This window comes from Neodiprion fabricii, chromosome 3 (assembly GCF_021155785.1).
Source record: "Neodiprion fabricii isolate iyNeoFabr1 chromosome 3, iyNeoFabr1.1, whole genome shotgun sequence".
NCBI classification, from domain to species: Eukaryota; Metazoa; Arthropoda; class Insecta; order Hymenoptera; family Diprionidae; genus Neodiprion; species Neodiprion fabricii.
In genome coordinates this window covers 32,953,002-32,980,808 of record NC_060241.1, presented here as the reverse complement: position 1 = coordinate 32,980,808, position 27,807 = coordinate 32,953,002, and the positions used below count along the sequence as shown (strand labels likewise).

General features: G+C 34.2%; 4 protein-coding genes across 17 annotated transcripts; 2 read left to right on the top strand and 2 right to left on the bottom strand.

Annotated features, from left to right (window-relative positions):
• Nucleotides 1–151: 151 nt before the first annotated feature.
• Nucleotides 152–12,539, bottom strand: LOC124178012 (oxysterol-binding protein 1). 6 transcript variants are annotated; one of them, XM_046561047.1, is made up of 11 exons: nt 10,479–10,761; nt 9,573–9,638; nt 7,153–7,358; nt 6,617–6,867; nt 6,346–6,538; nt 4,412–4,713; nt 4,058–4,299; nt 3,647–3,923; nt 2,719–3,098; nt 2,134–2,354; nt 152–2,001 (listed from the first exon to the last, which is right to left on the bottom strand). In XM_046561047.1, exons 1-11 carry the CDS (start codon nt 10,604–10,606, stop codon nt 1,859–1,861), a joined length of 2,409 nt encoding a protein of 802 aa, XP_046417003.1. In that variant the 5' UTR covers nt 10,607–10,761; the 3' UTR covers nt 152–1,858. The 6 variants fall into 6 exon arrangements, with proteins under 6 accessions (XP_046417003.1, XP_046417004.1, XP_046417006.1 ...); XM_046561048.1 differs by having other exon boundaries at nt 6,617–6,864; XM_046561050.1 differs by having other exon boundaries at nt 10,673–10,713.
• On the top strand, nt 11,331–24,311 carry LOC124178016 (calcium release-activated calcium channel protein 1). 9 transcript variants are annotated; one of them, XM_046561078.1, is made up of 3 exons: nt 11,331–12,378; nt 13,359–13,902; nt 15,662–20,873. In XM_046561078.1, the coding sequence occupies exons 2-3, from the start codon at nt 13,498–13,500 to the stop codon at nt 16,151–16,153; spliced, it is 897 nt and encodes a 298-aa protein (XP_046417034.1). In that variant the 5' UTR covers nt 11,331–12,378; nt 13,359–13,497; the 3' UTR covers nt 16,154–20,873. The 9 variants fall into 9 exon arrangements, with proteins under 9 accessions (XP_046417034.1, XP_046417033.1, XP_046417031.1 ...); XM_046561077.1 differs by having other exon boundaries at nt 13,353–13,902; XM_046561075.1 differs by lacking the exon at nt 11,331–12,378 and adding an exon at nt 12,646–12,713.
• Nucleotides 17,972–25,179, bottom strand: LOC124178015 (signal peptide peptidase-like 3). Its single transcript, XM_046561070.1, has 7 exons — nt 25,056–25,179; nt 24,406–24,548; nt 23,458–23,598; nt 23,006–23,313; nt 22,403–22,746; nt 21,841–22,266; nt 17,972–21,674 (listed from the first exon to the last, which is right to left on the bottom strand). The coding sequence occupies exons 3-7, from the start codon at nt 23,484–23,486 to the stop codon at nt 21,606–21,608; spliced, it is 1,176 nt and encodes a 391-aa protein (XP_046417026.1). The 5' UTR covers nt 23,487–23,598; nt 24,406–24,548; nt 25,056–25,179; the 3' UTR covers nt 17,972–21,605.
• A 563-nt stretch (nt 25,180–25,742) lies between these two features.
• Nucleotides 25,743–27,398, top strand: LOC124178018 (NADH-ubiquinone oxidoreductase subunit 8). The gene is made up of 4 exons (XM_046561083.1): nt 25,743–25,896; nt 26,134–26,398; nt 26,466–26,658; nt 27,043–27,398. Exons 1-4 carry the CDS (start codon nt 25,866–25,868, stop codon nt 27,172–27,174), a joined length of 621 nt encoding a protein of 206 aa, XP_046417039.1. The 5' UTR covers nt 25,743–25,865; the 3' UTR covers nt 27,175–27,398.
• Nucleotides 27,399–27,807: the final 409 nt, after the last annotated feature.

Genomic DNA, 27,807 nt, shown 5'->3' with positions numbered 1-27,807 from the left:
TATACTAATTTATACATCGCGCACGATGCGCATATAATAAAATTAGTTTTTATTGACGATAGGAAAACATTATTTATAAAAAAATGTCAAGAGACTAAAGTGGGGAATGCGGGTGTTGGTATGAAACAGTGATCAAGGATATTCAATAATCTTGTCATGGAATAAAAACTTCATATAGCGAAGCAGTTGTATTTTTTCTTCTTCAACGAATGCCTACTATACAAGCTCTAATATCCAAATATTTTCGCTATCCAGATTATCGTTATATTTTTTTATTTATTTATGTTTTTAATATTATTTATTTAATAATTATTTTGTATTTATATGTATACAGATAATGTATCATCTTTTCAATAATTATCAACAGTTAAAATTAGATTACAGCCTGGGAATAATCGTACGGATTTAACATAACAGTACAACATACTGCAAGTAGAAATCTGTAGTTGTGAAAATTTCAAGATGAATCACCCATTGATCTATCAAGGTGTCAGCTAGTGATCGACAAATGGCAATCTCATCGAGCTTCAATTTCCTCAAACCCTCACGATATGAATCATTCAAATGTTCATTTTTGGACATTCATTGGAGAGGAATTTGTAGTTAAAAGCTGGTGGGCAATGTCATCCGACTTTGAAGTACAGTCGTTGGTGCTTAATTCTTTGATTGATATACATAGATGTAAGAGATGTTGAAATTTTCGTTTCTGAGCCTAGATAATCTCGAGGATAATCTGCGATTTGAAAATTTATCATGTCTAATTGTAAGTGTGATGACACTATTGAAATAACAGTGGATCGTAAACAAGTTGAAAGCGGACAAATGAATTCCGTACAGTCTGTTACTTTCAATTCATCCGATACTGATACAAATCAAGTTCAAATTATGTAGTCTTAATGAAAATAGTCCAACACTATTATGTAATTCCAGCAGGGAATCCCTATACACAATAAGTTCGTTTCAATAATAATAATAATGGTGATAATAAAGTAATAATATTAAATAACAAATGTAAATCTGGGACAGGAAAAATTCGTAATAATATTGTATACAAAGCCTAGTTGCTTCCCTAATTAAATATTTTGGAAGCTCACACGCCACCTTTATTTTTATTTCAATTTATTAAATTATATCATATTTGTTTCTGTACTATGTATTAGTTGTGCAGCATGGGAATTTTAAGCATCCTCTTTTCTTTAAAATTTCAGCCTGCAAGACGTTGCCAAGTAAAGAGTATCGCAAAAAAAAAAAAAAATACTATATGCAACTTTAATAAGGGTAAAATTCATTCAAAATAAAAAGTAATAACTTTCAAGTCGAAAACTACTTTTCAAACAGTGAAACTTTTTATAAATCCTATGAAATAATTTTAGTTCATTTCTTGATGCAAAGGAAATTCGTCAAACAAACAAACTCCAACGAATTTGACTGGCATCGATTTTCATGTTTTTAGTACACTGTAATTTTAAATTGTTTTTAAATTCTCCGAGGATGCCCAATTTTAGATGAAACTGCGTTTATAATTGATTAAATAATAAAGTAAAGGCTCCGACGGGACTGTCAGATTTCCAGTTCATATTTCTATTTCACTTCACAAGAATGAGACTTTTAACAGTAACTGTCAGGTAGCAAACAATTTGGTACATACTTACTGATTTATGGTAAATGTATTATAAGTCCGAATAAATCGTACAATAAGCGAAAGACAAGTGGCTTTACACGACCTGCACAATTAACACTATTTTCTCGTCCATCGCTCATTAGCTCTGAATATGATTGCCTCCCAACAATTTCCAGCTCTCAATACAAATGAAACGTCAAATAATGAATTATTGGATTTATTAGTTTAAATGATAAACTAAAATATGTTGGGGCACCGTGTCCAGTCGCCCTTGTTTTTACATTCCCAGTATTCCCCGGTATAAATGTGACATAAGCTGTCTGTAAATTGATCTCTCTGCTTCTTGAACCAAATGGGCTCGTACCCCTCATATGGTAGACCTGCAATTCAAGAACAATGTACATACTAAGATAGCAATAAAATTCATAGAATTTAAAGCATTCAAAAAAGAAAGTTTTATACTTTGAACAACTTGATCATCAACTTTGCGTTGATAACTGAAATGATTTTACCTTCTGCCGCAGCTTTTTCGGCATCTGCCTCACGGCTTCGTCGAACTGCTCGTTGTTTATCCTCTAGCCGTAACTTATGAGCGTTCGCCTCATCCCAGAGTCCATTCTCCATTAATCGTTGATCGGGACGTAGCCGTGAATCAGTGGGTGCAACACCATCTTCTGGTTCGTTCAGCTGACAAGCCAGTTCCGTAAATGAGTAGTATTTCTCACAGTCCTCACTATTAATGCAAAAATATATTCTTACAGATAAAGAAAGAAAACAAAGTAGAATTTCATGATTCTACGTCAAAAATATTTCCCTTTATGTTAATTAGAATAAGGCTGCTTTCAACCATGTAACTTTTTTTTTATTTTGAGATGAGGACGTACATTTTCCAATACAAAGTCATTTATTGAATACTGACCACGATTGCGACTGACTACTGATTTTACTTGAAGCTCGCGTAAGCGGCCCTCTCTCCCTCAAGGGTTAGGTGTTCAGTGTTCGATAAATTGTAGATCTCAAAGTATTGCTTTTTCAATATGCAAGCATATATCGATGGCAACAACGCATATAATTTTCAAACAATTCGTACTACTTACGGCGGCATACGTCGTTTCCAAGCAAGACTGTAAGGACCAGTTTTATAAACAGGATTATCAGGGGTGCCGGAAGAACTTATAACGGGAGCAACTTCTATTTTAGTATCCCAAGTTCCTTGCACAACCCATCTAACAACGTTGTTCGCATCCATTACAACCCCTTTTACTTTGCGTTGGCTATCGCGCGAAAAGTACGAATATGGTATGTACTTCAGATGGCATTTCGTACCGTCATGATGGTTAACAATATCCATGTCCCCACTTTGGTCAACCCACAATTTTCCAACTATAATATTATGCACAGTGGTCGTTACTTTCCTCCATGTGTAGTGCTGTGAGGTTCCAATGAACTCTAAATGAGCCGTACCCAAGGGAATAACCTACATTTTATAATTATAATGTTATTATAATAAACTTCATAGAGAAGTATATGAAATTAGATATAAACCATACTAATTTGTAATAATTAACATATAAATAGTTTTGTATGCCAAAACCATTGATTCACTGTAGTTTCCACAATATTTTCCCGTGATTTTAGTAGTTATTTCACATGTTCTTCAAGAAGGACGTTCAAAAGTTCGTTTCAGTGATTTTTATTGAATCTAAAATTAAAATTATTGTATTCTCAAATAGAGAAAAACAACGGACGATTACGTAAAAATTTTATTGCCTAGGATTTTCTCAGTTAATAATATACCACTTTTTAAGAAGTCCATTTTGAATTCTTTATCACGACCACTAGCACAGACCCCAGGAAGTTTAGTTTCCAAACGACATAATACATACAGTTATACAACAGTACTACGATCCAGTCAAATAGTCAAGGTTAAATCAATGCAGCAATTTGGTCAAATTAAGCTAGATGAAAGCAGATGTTTTACAGACAATCGTCTGAATTAAATTTTCACCACAGTGTAAAAATTACCTGTAGATATTTTCCACGAAATTTCGAAGCCATTGTGAACTCCTGCCAACAACGCCACTTTCGCCCTTCACAGTACTGTGCTACCATTGGTGGATGATGGGATACCTGCTCGGAAATAGCTCGCCATCCAAGATCATCAGTACGATCGCATTCATATGTCTCACCTAGCAAAGGGTTAAACGGTTTCCCCGTTCGAGAAGCTGTTGTTGAGTAACTCGAAACCGTAAATGCTGCGACATATGCCATTTGTTCGCAACTATCTTCACATTCTGCAGCTCTTGAAGGACACACACACGAAGAATATAAATAAAATAAAGAATAAATGCACTGCCAAAATTATATAACAAAAGATGAATAGAAAAAGAGCCTTGTCTTTTTTACTTATGTAGATAAACCAATGGTTTGTAATACCTATCGAGTATTTCTGCATATTCATAATCCTCTGTAAGGCGTTGTAACATACTGAGTGGTTCGGAAAAATTTACAGGCATTGGGATCTTTGAAAGTTCTTTTCCGATGCAATTCTTCATTATGCTCCAGAGATTTAGTGGATAGTTAGGTTTAACAGGTACCCTAGTTCGACGTTGTCTTTTTGAGACTGTCATCCCGGTGCTAGCTGCTGCTTCGGTGCCATTGTTAGAATTCCAAGCCGTCTGTAAACAATGATACATATTTAACTCAACATTAGTCATTGTTATTAAAACAAAAATGTGTGTATCACAGATATCAGACGTATATGTCTAACAGAGAATCAATATTACTCACAGTAGCCAGTTCGCTTGTGGAGTTTGTATCACTCGATTTAGATGCCGAAACAGATGGATCAGTCAGAATATGGAACGAGTTATTAGCAGCTGAGTCAGGACCGGGAGATGGATTAGCTGGATCACCCTCAGAGCTTGAACCATCATCACTACCTTGGGAATCCGTACGATCGCGATCCCTCGATGTGGAGTGTCCACTTGCTACTCCAGGAATGTTTAAGGTAAATGTATCTGATTCCTGGGCATCGTAGAACTCAGCGTTATCTTCTTCGTCCTCCGACGGAGAGGCATGCACTGGGGCGTCTGTTTAAATGGACATAAGATGAATATCGAAATTCACCAAAAATAGATACATACATTGAGTAAAGAAATTATGCCTAAGCTCTAGCGTTAACGAGTTTATACACCATGCTAGTATACAATAATAACTCTAAACAATTTTTTTTTGTGGTAAGTTAAAACACTAAAATGAAAGAAAAAACATTTACAAAACTTTTTCACACATATTTTCTGTGACATATCAACCTTAGTTTAGTCCGGGCATATGCAAACGAGATAACCGCGAAATATAAGATCTCAGTAAAATTACAAAGTAAAGATTGGTGAGAAGATTCTTCATTTAGGTATGATAAGCAGAGTTTGTAAAATATACTGGCCTGATTAAAAACTACGTCAAACTAATCTACTCAAGTAGGAAGTAATGAAAGAAAAATATGCGTATATACATAGGTATATTTTTTCCAACTACGACATAGTGACGTGTCATTAGATCGAAAGTAAAACATTAGAATTATCTCAAGTGTGACAAATTTTTTAAAGGTCTTGACTGTTATCTCAGGTGGTCTTAGGTTTACCTATTTTGTCCCAATAATACTTCTTCAAAAATTCCAGTAATACCTCTACAAAACTATTCACATGAAATTTGACTTACATATTACTAAATACCAAATTACACGTTACGAATGCACGAAAATCGTGACCCGCAAGGCCAACTCTATCTCAATGACACCCTCCAAGCCTGAGACAAAAAACACTCGCGTGTACAAATGTAAAACCATTCATTCCGCCACCCACATTTCCGCTACTGTGTGCTGTCACTATGCAAAGATGGCTAGAACTCGGAAACTCTCTTCATTCGCCATCTGGCGAATGTCACGAGAACTTACCGACCCCGCCGTTTTTTCAATCGGTATACTGCTTAGGTCGTGTTTGTACTAGTGATACTACGAAAGGGAAAGAAAAAAAAACGACTATCGAAGGAATGATTGTCAATGAGAAAGTGTGGAGAGCAACGACCTGTTGATTGAATAACTTTAACCGTAGAGTTATTAATTACTAGTAGAACTACGTCTAGAGGCATTGCTTCAGATAATTCCAGATCTATTCAACAAGTTGCCAACACACCACCCAATCAATTGTTCATTTTTTTTCACTTAAAAACTGATAAAGGAATAATTGTGAATCACTTTCACCACAAAAGTACAAATAACACACTTGTATAAGGCATAAAAATTATTTGCTGATGTTAATTATTAGGAAATGTGAAACGAGCTGATCTTCAAAAGAATGGTGTTAAAATATTAAAAATTTTGAAACTGTCAATTTATCTCCTTTTATGTAATTTTTGTTCGTACTTAAGTTTGTATAAGTCTTGCGATAATAGAATTAAAAAATTAGAGGTTCTGATAGACATCTATTTCCAAATTGACCTTTCAATTATTTGATGAAAATACCCTTTGCTTCCATAGTAACCTTTTACAATAAAGTTCAAACAATATCGTACTGAAGTATCCGATCCATGTGTATATGAAAAAGCATACTGTTATAAACTTGCCTGATTTAATATTTATATGAAACCATAGATATATTACTATTATTTGAAGATATTAAAGTAAAAATATTCAAGCTGTTAATACCAATTAAATAAATACTCACGAGAAGATCTATGTCCACTAGGTCCTGAAGCTGGAGGTAAAGCATGCTGAGCCGCTTGTTCCAAATGAGAATGTTGCCTTGCAAGCTGCTCTACCATTTCTTCTAACCGTAATTTTTGTTCGCGTTCATGTTGCAACAACTTTTGCCACTTGTGTCCTTGTTGTTGGGCAAGATTGAGATAGTCGGAACATTTCTGCAATAGAATGAAATGATTAAAATGGTAAAATTCGTCAGACAGTTTTGAATTGATCTAACAGCTCATAGTTCATACATTAATCATCGTGCTTGAAGCAAATCGGAAAAGAGCTGCACGCTCATTAACTGTTTTTATCTTGGGAGAAACATTAGACGAAACATCCAGAGTTTCAAGCTCATTCAAAGCCCGCTGCAAGGCAGTACCCCGTTTAGTTATTAGATCATTACAAGTCTGTAAGTCTTCCAAGCGGTCAGTTAGATCTTTAACGATGGAGGCATGCTCAGCTTTTTGATTGTCATTGTCTTGATAATCTTCCTCATCTTCTTCTGAAACAAAGATACTTGCATAACGTGTACTATAGTATTATATAATTAGAACATGTTTCTCAAAGTAGTTTCTGCTTTATCGCATTGTCAGGTTCTATAGACAGCCCTTACTTTTTGTAAATTTCGACTTTACACTTCAATGTGCAAACTATGGCGATATTTTCAGCAACAAATTATTGTTACTTTCTTGCTTGAGCTGTTTCATTATAAAATGAAACTAGAGAATCTTCAAATTAACAGACTGAAACATGTAGATCATGTTTTTTGTTGAAATTCAACACGTACCTGACTCCATTGCTTGAATAGCTTTGGCTTTTGCTAATTCCAACGCAGTGACCCATTGCTGGCGTTCAATCTCTGTAGCTGCTTTTATATGAAATGTCTGTGTCCCTCCATTGCTCACAACAAAGGTGCACGGATCGACAGTATGGATTAAGGCCCCGTGCAATGATATGGTACCCCGACACGTATGCGCCATTTCTGCCTGGTTCCTAAGCGAAAGATGAAAGCATACGAGTCCTTCTACAATGTATCTCAATTCCTAAGTCAGAAAGTACAGCTTCTAGCAAATGATGCACTACTTCTGACTGTTACCAAAACTTATATGATATTTAAATTAATATTGATGCACGTTTGTGTAGAATGTTCGATGATCAAAAAAGCACATGATGAAACATGAGTGAAAATCTCATTTTTAGGTATCGAAATAAGTTTCTCTCACAAACACTTACAAGTGTATTTCCACTCCTTCAAAATACATTTATGATTAACAACATAAAAATAACATAACACTATAGCTGTTTGGGGCTAAAAGAAAATGATTATTTATGGACCAGTCGAATAACACATAAAGTTACGTGTTCTGTATATTTCCTTACGTACAGTGTGTGAGATTTTCACAGACTTTCTTAATAACATCATGCCCCCCACACTCCTCTTTACGATTATGATTTCTAACTAGTGTTGCTTTTAAGATGTCAAAAAACAGTGATGACGAAAAAAAAAAATGGTTTATAATCCTAAAGATCACGTATTATTTGAACGGTCCATAAATCTAGGAGTTCAGCACAGTTTCATAACACTGAATAATTCTGGGAAATATTTTACATTACAATGATCATCAACAGTAACTATTAATCACCACTTGTAGGCACGGACGATAATTCAAACCCATAATTGAAATACAAGCATCAAAATAAATGCATGTATACATCACGATTAGAAAAAGAAAAGAAAAAAAAAATTGTTAACATGAAGAAAAGAGATGCAAATAAATATATACTTGTAATATTTAATTCTCTCTTTGAATCCTGTTTACGCTGCTGGAACTCTTAACAGGTAGATGAATTTCTGAGGCACCAGTTACTGTTTTGCAAAATAAAATGGTATAAGAGGTCCTGATATAATGAGATAAAAGTAAAATAAATATACAATCATGTAGTAGATATTATATACATTGTTAAAATTGTAAGACAACTATGTCCCTTAACAGCTTTGCCCACAATATGTTAAAACTTGCATGATTGTGAACCACCACAGATGCCCAATGCAGAGGACTTACATCCAACTTTGATTCCATATCTAGTGAAGAAATGGTTAAAAATACATAATATCGGGGAGAATTTGCAGTCATATCGATAGGTGTTCAAGACATCCTTCACCAGTTAATTAGCAAAAATAAATGTCGAAGAACACTTATATAATTAGGGAATTAAACAATAAAGTCGTAGTTTGTACACGCTTATCAAAGAAATTATGAATACCATTTTATACATATGTCCGATATCAAATTTCACGTTCTTCATAAAAGAATAGCAATTTTAGTATAACTCTTGTCTTTGATAGTTGCAGTTAAAATGAATTACGATACAAAGTGTAAATATGCTGTGGTACTTGGTGTATAGAGTAATCAAAGTATGCAAACTATGGGTTATTTTTGATCTTGTTCATACATCACGTATTCAATAGCAGATATTGTTTGCAATATTGTTACGGTAGTATATAGATTCATTAATGTACAGCCACGTTTCTCTGATCTGCTGCTGAATAGTAATGTTGAAAATAAGTGTTTTCAGTCACATTTTACCAGGCTAATATTGTGACAAGCAGAATGTATCACAATTACAGCACAAATAAGGGTATCAAATTTAATTATTTCAATATTCATTAGAAAGGCAGGTATCATTGGACAGTTTTGTCATAAAATTATATATTTCAATAATAGCAATAACAGCAAAAATGATGATAATAATAGATAGGGCTTGTTCGAAGATACATTTGCGAGCAAAATCCGTCGTTGAGAAACATCAGTAAATATTAAACCCTGAGATTATGTCTACTGCCATTAATGATTAGTCACTGTCTGCGTATGAATTATATTACTCATAGAAGAACAGAAAAAGCTCTTTTCATGATAAATTCACCACTTGAAAATAGCATGTACAATCTACAGACACAGGACACAGAGGCGGTCAGAGCTTCAATGAAATGTTTCAAACTGTTCGAAAAATTGCATGTACACCAACGGAAACAGGAATACAGGACAGGAACAAGGTATATAATAAATACATGGAAATTTAATGGGAGATCTAATGATATGTCTGGAAAGCTGGACTGAAATGATATCTAGGAATTTTTTTAAGTACATTCGGGTTTTTCTAAGTTTTTTCTTTGCTCTGTCTTTTTTTTTTTATTGTTTTACTTACTCGGAGGCTCTGCCACCTCTCCGCCTGCGTCGCATCGATATCTTTGGCCCCCCCGTTGGTTCAGCCCTAAACAGTCCACAAAACAAACACGCCCCATTCACTTTGTGTACATTGGTTTTTGAAAAATCTTTTCATTCTCTTAGCGACTTTTCATTTTTCTATCTGGACCATAGAAGTACAGCAATAAAAATAGGAAGAGATTATTGTGTGTATTAAAAGTAGAGCACGGTGAACGAGGACTTGAAAAACATACATGCCGGGCTTGCAAAAATTTCTCTGTAAAATTAAGTAATATACCTTAGCTTAACTTAACAATGCTGCATCTAGTAGCGGTGATATAATATGCTACCTATAGTATCGCAACACGATGCCTCAAAATCATCACATATATTGGATAACAGAAGAAATAATTTTATGGAAAATAGTAAATGAAATAACATTCAAGTAATATTAAAGTATAGCTGCAGGTGCAACGCGCGCATATTTCGACAATAATATAGTTGCATTATGGAATAATAACAAGCAAATAAAAATAGTAGAAATTAAGAGAAAGCTAACGTGCATTCAAACAGCAGCTGGACATTTATTGTATATTGATTATTGAATCGAGACAATTAATAGCGGTGACACGTGAAATGTGCGTAATTGCGGATTGTACAATACATATGTACGTGTATAGATATGTATGGCACAATACGAACACGCGACGTGTATGCATAAGGTTTTATACTACACGTAATCAATTGTAAGACGGCGAATTAAAATTGTAATACTATCGTTGAAAATCGCACAGTTTTAGCGACTCAGAATCGATGGACCTGAGGTCATGTTGCGTAATAAACATTTGAAAATAGAAATTACAAGGGATAGGTACTGTCAAAAATATATATATATATGTATATATACCTGTAGTATGACAGAAGGCCATTTGACAGCACGAACCATCTTCTTTGGTAACCTTTCAGGTAATTAGTCCACTTAAACAGCCAGCCCTTCATATCTTGCGCACCATGCTGCGCTTTTATGTCACCCATTTTTAACACTCCTGATCAATTATATACTCTTTCTAGTAATTGTTATAAGCTTGAAATTCCACGTACACATCACCCTGATGACCAGCGACCATTTTATTTTTTCAGGCGCAGTCACGAGCGCAGCAGCGCGCTTCGTGGATTGGTACGCACATATGAATTACGAACTCCGGGGAGCGGAGTGACGGGAGGCGATGATGATGATCTGGCGCCATCTAGTGCTCGAATCGCCAACTCGACGTTGAATCCACTATGATTCCACTCAGCTGGTGGTTCTACGCAACTGCGCAATTGCGTATGAAATTGCGTGCAGACTGCAGAGATTGCAGGAGGCTAAATTGGGCTAGGTTTTAACGATGATAAATAAAGTTGCATGTCTCGTCTTACCTTTTGCGTATCATTGATTTATAAATCTCGTATGATTATTACTACTTCTTCTTATTATACGTAATACATGTATTGAACATTGAGCTCTATTGCTCTTTCGATTTCGCGATCGTTCGTAATCATTGACAAAATTTAATTATAATTTGTATTTCCTGTTCTTTTTAATGACATGTTTTAAAAATAAATGACATGCAACGCGGAAACTGTTCACGAAGTCGTAAGAACATCTACCTTTGGTTGGTCTTAAAAAGCATCACGTAAATAATTAATTTGGATTCGATAGCCGAAAATTATTTGAATTTTATAGAAGAAATACTACGACGTTCTCAAACCGTTGACATTGATCACGTCGTTATGTTTACTCTTACTTTTTACTTCTGAACAATTTAAATGAAATGTCTAAACAAAAGAAACTCGGTTGGGGATATGTATATTCTTTCTTTTATATTTTAATTTATGCTAACCTGATGACTTGTTTGGAATTCGTTCGAGAATTCTAAAAAGTTCTGCTAATTACGACTCCTTGGTATTATTAAGGACAACTAAAAAAGACCGTAAAATACTAAAAAAATTTTTTTTTTAGCTGATCTACAATAACAAAATAAGTAGAGAAAGCGTATGGGATCAGTTCCAGAGGAAATTCATTTTTATTAAATATCTTTGAAAGTGAATTTGCCCTGGATTTTTCACTAAATCTCGTGTCTTGAAGAATTTTTCTCTCAGTCTAAGCGTGGGGATTTTTTAAAATTATTCAACGTTCTAGAAAAACCTAACACCACTCATAATATTAACACATACACTTCTCTTACCAGTTATCATGTACTCAAAAAAACGCTAAACGCCAAGTTAACGGTAATAAATAAAAAATCGTCTTTTAATTGTTGCATTTAAAACCAAATTGTAAATTAAATGTTGCACACAAAGTGCAAATTATAGATACACATAATATCCAATTCTATGTTTCACTATATACTAAGTTCTAGTTTCGATTTAACGATGTTATGAAAAAGTTCTTGTATAATTCCTACCAACACTTTGTTCGGAAATTGACTGAAAGTACTGTCAGTACTGAAAATCTACAGTATACGTCACTTGGACTATACTATTTTCAATACTGACAGTACTTTCAGTCAATTTCCGAACACGCCCTATGCAGCACTTACGGACTTATCGTGTGCGATCATAATATAAAAATGCTTCGTGTATTGAATGAAATTGAAAAAGTTACGCAAATTTCTCCTCTGGTGATACAATTTACTAGGATGAGAAATAATAGTTAAAAGGTTAGATATAAATAGTTGTATTGTTTTTCAAATCGAATAACAGAATATTAGAACATCCTGTTGAGCTGACCAGTGATGTAATTGGGAAGCCCTATCCACGCCAAGGTGATATTAAACCACACGATGTACTTATTTTGCAAGTCACTTGGACAATGAGTTAGAGTTGAACAATTCACCTGTTGTATGAATCTCCTGATTGACGACTAGCCTTTACATTGACGGAGGGGCGGAATTCTTCACACTCCATCTCACTCCGATTTTTTCCCCGTCTTTTTCTGTCACTGACTCTCTCTGTCCCTCCCGCGCTAGCTCGGTCTCTCTGTCTCTCTCCCTCACTTTATCTCTCTCTCTCTCTCCAGAGGGCCGTGCTTCATAAAATTCCATTCAATGCTTCAGAAGGAGAGAAAATAAGCAGCACAGTTATGTACTTGGATGGTAATGTTAGTATATTCATTAGTTTAACTCACACTGACAAAGCACACAGGTAGTTACGTGGGCGATATGGTTCGGGGGCAATTATTAGCATTGTTATGATTTAGCATTAGTTGAGTATGTACCTAGAAACTGTTATGCCAGGCCAGTACACGTTTCTCCTTTGAAGCTATACGACATCTGCTAGTCAGCCCAGCTGACAGTTGTGCTCTGTTTTGATTCGTGGCCAGACTCTTGGTATTGCACATAAACTGCACAAGAATTTTTTATAACCAGTGTTTATCAACATTTGTAACTCACTTCTGTGCAACCTGTTCACGTACACAACCAATGTCACTCTTGAATTGGTGGTACGGATTTTAACCAGATCAGATCTGATGATTTTTTCTAAGAACTAGAACTCACGTGTCTTTTCAAAATAATTGTTACAATGAACAGAGTGAATATATATACGTATATATGTACATGCGTTATATCAACTTATATTATACGCGCAGCATAACTTTCTGTATAATTTATTACAAAGTGTGCGAATAACTGAAAATTGTGAAAACTAATTTAAATTTTCAACATAACATAAAAATGGATAAAAACAGATTCCAAATCATACAAAATGATGCTTTGGAGAAACATATTGATAATAAAAGTTTCAGAGAACCAAGCGGATCCAGTTATCAGCATTCAGAAATAAGCAGATCAATTTCAGAAGACGAGCTTTACAAAAAGTGTACAAAAGGAACCCAAATAGATCTACCATTGCCCTCGTGGAAGTATTTGAACAACGCACAAAAAATGAGACCTTCAACATCGGGATATTTTCAGAAACTGAACAGAGTTAATGATATGTACCTGAGCTATGGATCTAAACAACCGCTTCACTCGATGCAAAATGAAATTACACTAAATTCTCAGCAGCACAGGCAAAACAACAAATATGTTGCTTTGGACATGATTACACCTCCATATATTGCACGTAACAATTCATATAACGATAGTAATTACTTGGATCCAGTGAGCAGTTCGTGCAACACCTGTTGTTGCATGTGTATGAGCAACAGAGGTATGCAATCGCGTAGAACTTTAAACCTTGAGGATGAGGATAGCCCTCAGGGACTATCGTGGAGGCGATTACACATGAGTAGAGCTAAGCTGAAAGCTACTGCAACTACTTCTGAACTGCTAAGTGGATTTGCCATGGTGAGATGATAGTCATTAGTTCGCCATTTGATTTAATGATAGAGCAGGAAAGGAATTATATCATCTATCGTGTGCACCGTGCTACTCCCTAATTTGCATTGAGATGAAAACAAATTGTAACGAGGCTGAAACTAGCAGCCAGAGGTAGCAGCGAAACGTTCTAATGTTCATTCGAATAAGGTGATGAAAAAAATTTCGTGTATCAAAATTTCGTAAAATACTTTCAACCCCCTAATACTTTTATAGAATCATGAGGATAAAATTAAACTGCATTTTTCTATTTCCAAATGTTTAACACGTTTGGATGCTAACTCTAGCAGCTATCTTCAGCTTCATCAAATTTCAAAAAAAGCAGTAAAATCATGTAAAAAAATCAATGCGGTTCAATTCTACAAAAATCACTTCTACATAGTAAATGCTAAACAATATTTTCCTACAGATTATGTTTGGCACAACCCACAACATTCAGAGCAATCATCAAATCTTCAAAATCATACATTGAATCGTCAATTTCGTACATTTTAATTTAATTTAATTTAGTCTAATTCAATTTAAATTATTTGTGTTGAATTTATGTGTGTTTTGTGTCAAACAAGTATTATGGTAGCTGTGTTAAACTAGAAAACTATTCCATAGAAAACTTTCTGTAGAAAAATGTTTTGTAGAACAATATTTTGTAGAAAAATTCTCCTGTAGAATAATTTATGCAGGATTATTTATAATAAGAATCTCAAATTCCTTTTTGCAGAACATATTCTGTAGAACATTTGCCCTGTGTAACTGATTTTTGTATAATCAATCCTCGTCTTCAAAAACGCTGATTACATTTTGACATGTTACTGACAAACTTCGTAAACGAAAAATAAATAAATTTATAATATTTCGGTATAGCTACATAGATTCCAAAAAACCGGAAAATGTCGATTCGAATATTGGCAAAAAAGTATTATGGTTGTTTAACTCTGGGGTTGATATTTGGAGTATCAACCAAATTGACAGTATTGCTCCTGGAACAATGCAGAATATTCGGTTTACAGTCTCGGTATATATCGTAAGTCTGATGTAGGTGCTTTAGGTCATAAATTATCCTTATCAGTTCAAAGTTATCATCAATACAACAAGAACAAAATTACAGGTTCGAGAACGTTGATGCAGGTACGTGCTAACGAATAATTATTTCCAAACAATTTTCTGTTACTTCCAGTAAGTTTCTGATATTTCCTGTTACTAATTCCAACGTGCTTGTGAATATTATACTTCAACATTATTAATTTAATGGCACACATACTGTCTCAGTCTGTAGAAGGACACAAAAATTATGGACACCACAAATTTTAATGTGCGCTAGCTCAAATGGTTTCACACAATTTCTTATCAGCCATAATATTATACACATTTCATATATACCTACTCTGGGATCGTAAACGCTGAAACTATATGAAATGAAATAAGGAGTAGCTAACTTGTAGAAATTTACAATTATTTGTGATGCTTAATCTTACAACACCACATAAAATAATATTACGTCAGCTATTAACGTGTGATGTACTGCTGCTAGGATAAAAATTTTAAATATGTATTGCAAAATATCTTGTGCGAAGGAATTGCAAACTTGATTTTTTTTTCACATTGAACCAGCTGACTTCAGTATTTGAACAGGGGTGAACAAAATATACATGAAAAATATATAATTTGCTATGTGTCGCAAACTATGTTGAAAATAAGTTTAGATTTTAATCTAAGTCATTCTTTGTTTCAGGTAGCTATGGTGGAGTTGCAAATAAATGAACCGACAGCAGTACCGGAATGGCTATTTGTAATGTTTGCTGTTTGTACAACTGTCCTGGTATCAGTTCATATCTTTGCGCTTATGATTAGTACGTATCTCCTGCCTAATGTCGAAGCTATAAGTAAACTTCAAATTGCTCGGTTAGTAACTGAATCCCCTCATGAGCGAATGCGCGGCTTTATAGAACTTGCTTGGGCATTTTCAACTGTATTAGGGCTATTTCTCTTTTTGGTAGAAGTAGCTATTTTATGCTGGGTTAAATTTTGGGACTATTCATTCACAGCTGCCACAGCTAGCACAATTATTGTAATTCCAGTACTTATTGTTTTCATAGCATTCGCTGTACATTTCTATCATTCTTTGGTTGTCTATAAATGTGAAGCCTCCGTTTCAGATATGAAAGAGTTAGAAAGTATCAGAAAGAATTTGGATAATGTGACAATTAGTCAAAGTACCGTGTGATTTACGATGTCAAGTTCTGCTGCTTCAGGGAAGCTGGTTTCTCCAATAGTTTGAGAAAATGTGAATGGTTCTTGTTAATATATGCATGCATATTTGTCGACTACATGACCATAGCTATGCATAATTATTTTAAGTGAGTTTATTCGGCTAAAATAAAGAAATAGTAAATTCTGATGGTATGAATTTATTCAAAGAAAGCATCTATCGAAATAAAAATAAATTGAGTTATTACGAATTATTTAGAATTGGTTCACTTCCAATCAACCTATGAAAACATAACTTTCTATCAGCTGCGGAAGTCGCCGATACAGAACATGGCAAGACGATGTACAATTTGAATCAAGCATACTTTTTACTCACATGCAATAAGCAAGTACAAAATAAGTATTTCTTATGACAAGACCTGTAGGTCAACTTCAACTTGGTAATTTCTGTAACGATTGCAAGAACCTTGGTATCACAAATTAACAAAAGTTGGACGTTTGTTATGCGTTTGTGTCATGCTATGCAAAAGCAGCAGCATAACAAGATGGCAATAAATAACAGGCTCAAACATAACTAACTAGGTAAAACATTCAACGATGGAATGACGTGCAATAAATAGATGACCAATACAGTCTGTGATATTTATGTAAAGATAATTTTCCTCCATTAATGGCAAACTGTTTATCGTGAAATTAATAGGACGTCAAATTTTACCAATTGTGATCAGCCCATTGTCAATAGAAAAAGCAAAATTATTAACTGAATGGGTTGGATGGAAATAAGTGGTGACTTATTATTTATAAACTATACAAAATTCTTCTAATACCCAGATAAAATTGGCAAGAATGACAAGATATCAAGTCCACTGTTGTAATCGATGGCCATATATAATGTATAAGTATTGAAATAGTGTCCAATAAATCGGAATATCAGATTTTTATAATACAAACTATATTATGTGAATATAAAAAATTAAAATTCTCGTTCGCATATTCACAAAAACACTATAATAGCAATGGGAAAATAGTTTAAGTATATAAGCGAAAGCAAAATAAAGCTTATACCTGTGATCAATATGAAAAAAAAAAAAGAAACAAATTCCTATCTTTCATGTTACTAACAATTACAATGAAATTCGTAAATTTTAGTTAGATAGAACGAAACAAAATGTTTCCTTCAGTGACAGTTTTGTAAGGTGTGGTGAGTTACAATAATTTTGCAAACACGGTAAGAGTGCTCAATAAATTCGCGCTAACATTTCACAATCTAAATCATAAGATCTTCACGATTAGACTTCTCTGAATTTTTGATTGACAAAGTAATATAGAAAATAAACCTTAACATATACGGTGGCAGGCGTGTCAAAATTTGCAAATAGAAAAGTTTAAAACTTATCGAGTTTCGAAAATATTTGACATCCATTTAATCTTTAGCGAAAATTGCAACTATAGAAGGGTGTATATAATACACAAGCACACAGGTGCCCATGCGCACACACATGCGATAGTACAAGCGAGAGCTCTTATTGTTAGAACATCTCGTACATCGTAACAATAATAATAAAAATAATTAAAATTACTGTTTCAAGTTTCAATTTGCGATTTTTATTTCAATTCGTTTTTTTGTTCTTCTTTTTTATACTAGCGTAAATTGTATTTCTAATGTATTTAGACTCTTTAATTTAAACGTTATACTTAGTTTATCAATACATTAGAAATTATACAAATAAATATCTTTTATACCGAATTCTCATTGGATTTGTTTCATAATAATTTTCGTAAAATCTGATATCCTCAGAGACGTTAGGTATGTAACATTTTTTTCAATACTTGAGTACATACGAATTTGTTTCGATCTACCGTGAAAATGTATTATTAGTATGTATCTGGGTTATTTGAACATGTATTATTTCTCACGTATTTTATAAACTAAGGTTTAGTCTTATGGTCATGAATAATCTCTATGGTAGTTTTGTCGCCCCCTGCAAGAAAATTGCTCAAAATTAACCCAGGAACGTTACACTTGGTGTGGCATACCCAGCTCTTTTTTCCATTGTGTAATGCTTTCAGTCGCCAGACTTCAATGACTCATATGTATTTATAACCAATTGTTGCGATATTCGACTTTATCCTACTCCCTTGCATTTTTAATCGTTTAACAGACAATTATGCATTGGATTTATGAAGAAATCTTGATTGCAGCTGAAATCATTGTATCTTGAAGTCGGTCGGGTGGCAAACACTCAAGGGTACGGTTAGTGATCGGCTGTGAAAGTGTACCGTTCGAGGGTTAAAGATCTGAGATTTCTGTCATACAATTGGAAGCAATTATAATTTAGTGAGGTCCAAAATAAATTTATAAAACTATTGGAACACAAAGTTTAATTTATGGAACATTATGTTTGGCATTTAGAGTCAACCATTCTGGTCAACTTTCAATTTTATATTGAAATTACATAATATCAAGTAACTGCTGACAGTAAGGGTGAAGTTCATGCAATGAACGATATGCTATCTTTTAAAACTTTGAAATCTCAATAAATTAATCAAGCATTGCATTTGTATGATAATTTAGAATCTTGAGATCGTAATTCTAAACCACATTTTTGATGCATTTGGTTATAGATTACAGATCAACAACAGTGTTTAATTTTTTTAAAGACATACGAGTCGTCTTTGAGTTGTAACAGACTTAAGAAAATTTGATTGTACATATTATATATTATGTATACTTAAACTCTATTTTTTCAATATCAACACGTAATTTGATGTCAAAATACTATTTTTCTGATGATCAATGAACCATCATTTGCTTGGCTTGGTCGGCACACAGGAGCTTAAAGTTTTTTACCAATGTTTCTCATGTAATAATGAACCTATTGATTTAGGTATTATTGACAAAGATGCAATTCTTCATATACAAGTGTTATTTTAATGTTTGACCTTAATTCATTATTCTCCACATATTCCTCATTTTAAAATTAAGTCAATAAGTGAAACGTAGCAGTCTCTTGCAAGGGTACGATGTTTGTTCGAAATATCTGGCAAGGAGAAAGTTGAATATTTTCAATACATGTATGAATTCATGTATATGTATATATATTTATTTTATTCCAAAAGTAATTTGAATATCATTGTGTGTAATCATTCATTTTACTTTTGAATAAATTCAAATCGATTTCTTCTCAAAACATTAATATCAACACATCATTTTACTTTATATAGGATCTATTTTTCTGTGCTAATATTAAGTTAGCAAATAAATAAAGTTGCAGATGTAAGTTACAGAATAATTGATTGTTATTCTAGGTTTGCACGCTGTAATTTCTGATAATTAACGTATGAATTGGGGTAAGACTAGTATGTGCATAACTGCTGAAATGCATTCAGGGGATTCATAGATAGAAAGAACCATAGATTACCCATTGATAACACGTTATAATAAATTTTCTAACTTGACTGAATAACTCGACGAGCTATAAGGAGTGTGCCTCAATTTTCTTCAATATCAAGAAACAATATTATATTCACCAAAATCGCGTACTACCGTTGTCACACAAGCAATTATGTTTCGTTACCTACTTTTATTGCTCCTGAAAATGATGAAATTCAATATTTTTTTGTAGACTTTTATGTAGGGAAATATTTAATATTTCCAATGCAAGAGATTTCTTTCCTTGTCCGTAACTTCGTGCAACAATTTTACTTAAATAACTTCAACTTTTTACGATGTCGGATAATTCTAGATAATCTTAAAACATTAAAAATTATCATATATGTGTGTGTGCGTGTATTTACCTATGTATGTACTTATGTACGTACGTATGTATGTATGCATGTATATATGTATGTATGTACAGAAAAGTTGTTTTGTATGAAACTAAAGCGGTTTTAAAATAAAGTCACAACCTGCACACTTCTTCACTGGATGCACTTGCGAAATCGTCAAATGATCACTTATAGTCATAACTCTAATAATATGTTACGTACACTTTCAAATTATAATCGTTCCATAATAAATTAAAACATATTTTTTCTGTATGAATTATGTACCTTTAGTGTTTACATTCAAATAATAGTATGATAGACCAAAAGGTACTGGATGACAGGGAGTAATTAATAGTATAAAAATAAAAAAATTAATCTGTTCGCTGACTCAGCTTCTCGATAAATACCTAATTTGACTAAATCTGCACCGGCAGTCTTAGAAATTCTGGGATGCCACCAACAGTAACAAATTTACCAAATGATCTATCCGATATAATCTCTAAATTGCTGGAGAGTGCAATAATCTAACGTAAATATTCAACAATATAACAAATGAAATGCGCTTAATGAATGATAATACTTATCATAAATCACGCATAACTTTAGATTACAACTCAGAAAATGATTTTCACAAAAATGAATGTGAATTAAAATTCTTCACATTAGCAAATTTTTGTTTTGCCCTATTACGTTAATGAGTTTTAGCTACAGAATGCTATACAAGCCTACCATCACATTATATTTCAGAATCGATCATACAAATTTATTGAATGTTTTAAATGCTCGTGACATTATTGCGTTAAATGACAGAAATGACTTTTGAAAATATTTTGTAGGGTTTAAGAAATACTATATTAACAAAGCAAACAGTAGAATGACCAAAATCTATTCTAATATAAACTTTGCACAGTTGTTATTCTATTAAACCGTATAATTATACCTTATGCCACAAACCATATTTTTGTAGATTTACTTTTGAAAAAGGGACTTGAAGTAATATACGTATAATTTTGATACATGCAGCTGTGTCGTACAGTGCACCAACGTGTATATTCTTTGGGTTTTTGAGGAATTGAAGGAAATATTTTCTATTGTTATTAAATTTAGAATAGGTATTACTGTAATTACACGTTAAAACCAAAGTCGACATGCAAGATAATTATCAGGAAACTAGTATTCTCGGAAATAATTACCTCTACATGTCATATAACTCTTAATCTCTTCAAAGCCAAATTAAGTAATTGAGATACATAATAATAAATTACCTATATCACGTATAAAATGCGAAAACTAGAAATTGCAATAAACTGCTAATTATTAGTTCTCCTGTAATCCAGTACCATTTTCCCCAGCTAGTAATGTCAGAAAAAATTAAATTGAACTATACAATCTACCCATAATACAACGATTGATTATTAACAAGCAGTCCATTTGCATAGATTCTCTGACGTCAATTATTGTTTCATTATTTTTTTTTGGATCAAAAGTAATAACACAAACAATTCTTTCTTCTTTGCAAATTCAACACTGCACTTATGCGCTACTCCACTGCGCATGAATAAAATAGTAAATGGGGAAAAAAATTACTTACACAAAATGATGTTGATGAAAGAAAGATAATGATCTTGAATGACAGCGAAATTCTCACGATACATGTTTATGTGGTGGAAATTGTGATTTGGCATGGATCGTGACAGCTGTCAAACTTCCATATGTTTCGAAGGTGGATGAGTTATAAACGGTTCACTCCACATGCGACGTAAATCCCCCTGTAATGTATAAAATTAGTAGCCTTCAATAAAAATATCAAACAGTTAATTGTAGTGAAATGAAATCAACATTCTTCATTGAGTAAAGATTTGGTTACTACTTCCCATTTCTCATTGAGAGGGAAAGAAGAATACGTTCAAGCGTAACAAACATTAAAATTATTACCTTCAGATAAGCCATGGTAAGTAGTGGCAGTAGTGTGAAAGGTACGAGGTAGAGAAGTGCTGGTTGGGCTGCTTTGAAGACTTCGGAACTGACGGTTGCAGTGAGTAGTCCAAGAAAGTAGCCAATCAACGAACAATGGAAGTAACTAATGCGACTTAAATGGCGTGGCGGAGGAACACCTGTTTCACAACCGCCCGGCAATAACTGGCTTTTTTTATATGCATCATAACGTAGGACGAAACAGAGCAGTAAACCTGGCATAACCACGTCTCCAAGACCCAGCATTGAAAAATGCCCTGCTTGATGCATAGATGGGAATACTAGCTTGCCAGGTAGAGAGAGTTTAGGAGCTTCTCTGGCTACACCTCCTAAATGCAATCTACGTGCCACCAAACCGACTGGATTATCTGCAGGGCGTGTTGCGACCTGTGGAGGATAAATGTTTATCTAATGAATATTTGGATACGATAATAAATAAAGTATAATCATCTTTCGTAGATATCTAAACATTATCTGCATGAAAGTTCTTATGGTTTTGATCACCTGTAAGCCAAGTACCAACCTTAACCATGACGTTTGTGCTGAATATGTAGGACGAGAAGAAGACCCAAAAAACATCATATATGAGGAGTCCCGTTAAAAGTAAAGTGGAAACTTTGAGACTTGGCAATCGGACAAATGCTATGAATGCAACGCACAGACCCATTCCCATGGCATCCATCAACAACCAATGACCAGTGAGTACCCAGATGCACACGATGCTCACGCTCAGGGAAAATGACAGTAGCTCCGCACCTGTGAATCTCCCACACATACCAAACGATATTTTGTTCCCATCAGAACAAGGTCGGATGATATATTGACACATTGGTAACAGCAAGAAAGCCAGCGCTACCGTAGCTATAACTGGAACAAAAACATGAAAATTTTTTCAATGCTTTGGCAGTGAAATTTCCAATTTTCGGTTATACTAAGGTAACAACATTCTTATCTGAGAAAAATTTAAGTGAGCTAATCAACGATTAATTTACTTCTAGTACACAAACAGCACAGTTTGATTATTATGTATAAACCATACGTATTGTATGTATGAGGGATTGGGAGGAAAAATGAAAATTTATCTTTTCTTTTCGAATAAAATATTGCATATTAAAGTAATACTCACTTGCAGTGCATATTGCAAAGAGCATTTGCATGCTGTCGAAGAAAAAGAACATGATCAGAAGGGAGACTGAAGCTCCGAGAGGCAAACATAGAGCGTGCATAGTTTCTAGAGTTTGAACGCCTCCGCCATTAGCACAATCGGAAGGTCCCGTGCTAACTATTCCTGACAGCAAATTAGTTCGTTCTTTCTCTTTCTCTCTTTCTCTGGCTTCTTGTTCCATGTTTAGTGATCGAAAACTGCCGTATACAATCAACAAAATTGATATCAAAAATGTTGAAACTCTGGAAGAATCCATGATGGAATAAGCCCTGTAAAAATGTGAAAAAGCTATTTGTATATCTGATGGCGTCTTATACCCATATTTTCTATTATGCATACCTATGTATTTATATCGTGCATTTAAATAAATATTTCACATCTGACTCATGACTGACAAAACTTTTTGTACTCACCACTGATAATCCACTTGATTTGTGGCCATCTTTGACGAGCCTATGGCCGTAGCTCTAAATGCTATACTGAAACACTGCGTGTCATTTAGATTTCCTTTTCCATCCGAGCTGAGTGGTTCCTTAGATCATCTACAGCCACAGCTGAAAACAAAGTTCAATAGGAATCAGCGGAAGATGAATGAAAACTGTATTTCATAAATATAAAATATAGTTAACAAAGAAAGTTTTTAATTCTACAGTTTGTTCAGTCATCGCCAATTTTACTCCAGCTAATTCAAAACGGACATAACAAAATATGCAATATAATTATTCAAGAATGTATCAAACTGAATTGAACACTAGATCTGTATATTAGGCCAAATCGATTTGAAAGTTGATATTGGGATTTATATTTTTAAAGTTTTCTGGCAATAAAACTAACTTTGTACTCGTGCAATGACCGAGGGGTAAAATAATGAACAATAATCATACTATTCATCTGTATTGAACTGCTGTATTTATGAGTAAGGACGATACTGAACTGAAACCCAATAGATTGTTCTTAATTATAATAACATTGAATTTACTTAATTTATTATGTAAATTGAACTCGCTATTTTTTTAACAATTGAAATTTTTTCAGGTGAAATGTTATTGTTAGATCTGTGTGCACAATTGGTGCAGTCATATAGCTATGTACACATTAAAAAGTTTATCAGCCGCAAACTTAAAAAGACGTGCCGTCCTGAAGTGTAAATAACAGGGTCGACTTGTCCTTTTGAACTTCATTGACACGAATTCATTCGAGAGAATCACAACAAAAGCAGGTGAGCTTGAACTAATATTGTAGATATGTACAACAGTCACAACATGTGAAACAATGTTGGTAAGCAGCATCAGTGGTAAGCGTAAAGAGAATAAAGATGGAGAAAAAAAAAATTATATTGACAGCAAACTATAGCACATTACCTAGAATTAAAGAATCTCAGCATAACAGCAGGTGCAGTACCGTGTAGCTCTTTAAAGCCATTCAAGACCTTCGTCTAACACCTGCCACACAAATACACACCGTAAAGTTGCACCCAAAATGGAGTTCATTGTCCGTGATAATTCTACAATGAGATGACAAAAAAATCACAGCTGTAAGATAAATACTCGATAATAACGTGAACGGTGGATAATGAGCGAAAGGTGGCGAAAATGGAAGAATCTAGTCAGTTTATCTAGTCTATTTCTGCTCAGCAGTTCCGTTTTGATTGAGAGAATGCTCGGTAGTTCAACGATGCTAGTTCGTCTTGAAAACATTCGCATCGTAACTGATGCGAGAAAGGGCATCCGTTGGGTATCAGTAATGAGACATTAACACTCGGAAACAATAGGCGGGACCTTATTTAATCATTTTTAGAACTTAAAAATTCTTGCAAAACAGTAAGAACACCATTTTGGTAAACATAGGGGTCACGTGACCCTTTGGCACCATGGAGTAAGGAACAAGGCTCTTGCTGATACCCTAGATCGGATTTCTCTTGTCGAAATTTTTCATCGAGCCAACTTCCCCTACCCTACGTCATACCGAGATTGGGTCTTTGAATAGAGATAAATAATTACACGCCAATCACCTCATCGATACTTATGAAAATATTTTCCGTCCACCATGCACCGAGAATAAAAACTTCCGAGGAATTGACACAACAATCTAACCCACCAAGTGTGAAATCGGGAATACGGGACCTCAGCAGTGAAGCTACCTACCGCTGACAGGCGCAGCTCGACTGTGCGATGCGTTTACGCGGTGTGCCTCGGCATGACATGCCTGTACACATGCAACCTTTGCACATGTTGCGTTTAGACATCGTATTCACGTTATTTTAATACGATATGATGGATTTTCACGCGTAGCCCGCTGATTATGCTGTGATAGTACTATTATGTGTAGTAATTAGTATGATATCAGTTGATATTATAGAAACAAGCTGTCTGTGCAAAGATTGTGCGGTCTCAACTATATACAGCTAATTAGGAAATAGAAAGCCGCACAATTGTGTGCGAATTATGTTATATAAATATGTACGGCACTGGCAAAACAATGTTATAATTACGAGCCGACTGTTGTCTCAGATGAACGCAAAATTTGGGCATTATTTTATCCTTGGCCCATCACTTAATGCACAGTGAATTATTTTTTCATGCTACTCGACGTTAACTGCGTAGCACATTACCCAAAACCGACCGTGGTTTCGTGATAACTGATAACTTATTATCCCTCAAATAGAATCATAAAATTGAACTTTCCATTTTTCGAATGCACTACGAATTGCGCATGCATGCGTATTTCTTCTTTCGCCCCTCCAGCCGTTGTACCAACACTCACATGAAATTTGTTAACTTCACTCGCATTGGCACACAGATTTTTTTAAAAGGTAGCGGCCATGGCGACCGTGCAGATCTTTCGACAGACTGGTAATAATAATTTCATTAAAACCCGCAAACACAATTGTCATTGAATAAAATTTTACGTTCTGGCCAATGGCCTTTGTTTGAAGTCGAAATCCAATAACCAAGTTCTGTGTAAAGTGAAGATTATTGTGTAATAGGTTCATAACCTCAAAACCGTTATGAAATACTAATTTTACTATTATTTGGCAATATCTTCTAAAGAAATTTACATACGTCTTTTGAAAAATATCTGAATTTTAGGTAAGCAGCTTCTGGGTGCAGCTCGCTGTGCAGTTGCTACCAGTCCTTCGATTCGGAACAAGTACTACATTGTTACTCCACCAGAGGAGTCGATGGAATGGAACGATGTTACGGATCGCGCAGTGAACAATATGTTCCTCTTAGAAATCTTTCGAGGAATGGGAATCACTTTTTCTTATTTGCTAAGAGAACCAGCTACTATAAATTATCCTTTTGAAAAGGGACCTTTAAGCCCTAGGTTCAGAGGAGAGCACGCGTTAAGAAGGTGACTATTTCAAGCTTTAATCACTTGTTATTAGTCAAGTTGTTATCATTACTAAAATTTTGTAAAGGTACCCATCAGGCGAAGAAAGATGTATCGCATGTAAACTATGTGAGGCTATTTGTCCAGCTCAGGCAATTACAATTGAGGCAGAGGAAAGGCCAGACGGTTCTAGACGCACAACTCGTTATGACATAGATATGACCAAGTGCATTTATTGCGGGTTCTGCCAGGAAGCTTGTCCTGTTGATGCCATCGTGGAGGTATGAAAGAATAGGCATATTTTTAAATCTTACCTCATTTGACTTTTGATTGTCTTAGTAACATTTCGTTTCGCTTAAGGTTATGAACACTTGATATAAATTGATACACTATCAAAAATCAGCCTAAGCATACTTTAATGCTAACGAATGAGCGCACTAGTTTTCGTTGAAATGAACTATCGACATCCAAGATTCGAAATATTGATCACTCTCACAGAAAGTTAATACTTTTATACAAAATATGGCATTTTGTAAAGGTATTAGACGAAGAGAAGGCATTAAATAAGGCATTATTCTGTCAAACAAAAAAATTAAACACGTTCTGTTGCTAACTGGAACTTCATTTATAATTTAATGAAATTCAATTATTAATTCTTTTTTCAGGGACCTAACTTCGAGTTCTCCACTGAAACTCATGAAGAAATGTTATATAATAAAGAGAAGCTACTCAACAATGGAGATAAATGGGAATCTGAAATAGCTGCAAATATTCAAGCAGATCACCTTTATCGCTGAACCAAGTTCAACTACTTAGTCATCTTGTAAAATCCAAATAAACGTAAAATCTAGTAAAATAATACAAGCTGTTGTTGAATGTAAATACTACTTACTTATTTTAACTTGCAATACAGTAGGCAATGGCTACTCTTGTAATTAGGGAGTCACCAAATGCTCCTTGCCCCAAACTCTGTGAAGCAGTACGTCGATGATAACTTGAAAAATAAAAGTTTTAGACAGATTGTCTGTTTTGAGTTTTTTTTTTCTTTTTTTTTAAATTACTATACCTTTTATTTTTAATCATATTCAATTGCATACGAATGTGTCCAGACATTTCACACTTACATTACACAGATTACTCGGGAAGCACGCCACTTATTTCTATAATAATAAATAATAATTACATATCAATAATAACAACAATATATATAAACAACAATAATATGTGTTGATCAAATAATATTCTAATCACCTGATACAGTACACATTATTTAGTTGTAATTTTGGAACTAAATTTTATTCTAATGAAGAATGTCATTTATTAACAATCATTCTGCTGAACACGTTCTTAGTTTCTTGTTGACCGTTCTAATCGGTGCGACATAATTCATTGCTTCACCATAATGGTATTACCTAATTGATTCCCGTAGC

What these genes read in the sequence shown, in the direction of transcription:
- LOC124178015 (XM_046561070.1), bottom strand. Translation starts at nt 23,486, where the DNA reads ATGGCCACAAATCAAGTGGATTATCAGTG. An exon ending in AATCAAGTGGATTATCAGTG is followed by an intron (nt 23,314 to 23,457) that starts GTGAGTACAAAA and finishes ACATTTTTACAG; the next exon opens with GGCTTATTCCATCATGGATT. An exon ending in CTTTGCAATATGCACTGCAA is followed by an intron (nt 22,747 to 23,005) that starts GTGAGTATTACT and finishes TTTTTGTTCCAG; the next exon opens with TTATAGCTACGGTAGCGCTG.
- LOC124178018 (XM_046561083.1), top strand. Translation starts at nt 25,866, where the DNA reads ATGGCGACCGTGCAGATCTTTCGACAGACTG. An exon ending in GCAGATCTTTCGACAGACTG is followed by an intron (nt 25,897 to 26,133) that starts GTAATAATAATT and finishes TCTGAATTTTAG; the next exon opens with GTAAGCAGCTTCTGGGTGCA. An exon ending in GGAGAGCACGCGTTAAGAAG is followed by an intron (nt 26,399 to 26,465) that starts GTGACTATTTCA and finishes AATTTTGTAAAG; the next exon opens with GTACCCATCAGGCGAAGAAA.
- LOC124178012 (XM_046561047.1), bottom strand. Translation starts at nt 10,606, where the DNA reads ATGGGTGACATAAAAGCGCAGCATGGTGCGCAAGATATGAAGGGCTGG. An exon ending in TATTCAAGCAATGGAGTCAG is followed by an intron (nt 6,868 to 7,152) that starts GTACGTGTTGAA and finishes TCTTTGTTTCAG; the next exon opens with AAGAAGATGAGGAAGATTAT. An exon ending in TTCGTGGAAAATATCTACAG is followed by an intron (nt 3,099 to 3,646) that starts GTAATTTTTACA and finishes TATAAAATGTAG; the next exon opens with GTTATTCCCTTGGGTACGGC.
- LOC124178016 (XM_046561071.1), top strand. Translation starts at nt 13,288, where the DNA reads ATGGATAAAAACAGATTCCAAATCATACAAAATGATGCTTTGGAGAAA. An exon ending in TGCTAAGTGGATTTGCCATG is followed by an intron (nt 13,903 to 15,661) that starts GTGAGATGATAG and finishes TCTTTGTTTCAG; the next exon opens with GTAGCTATGGTGGAGTTGCA.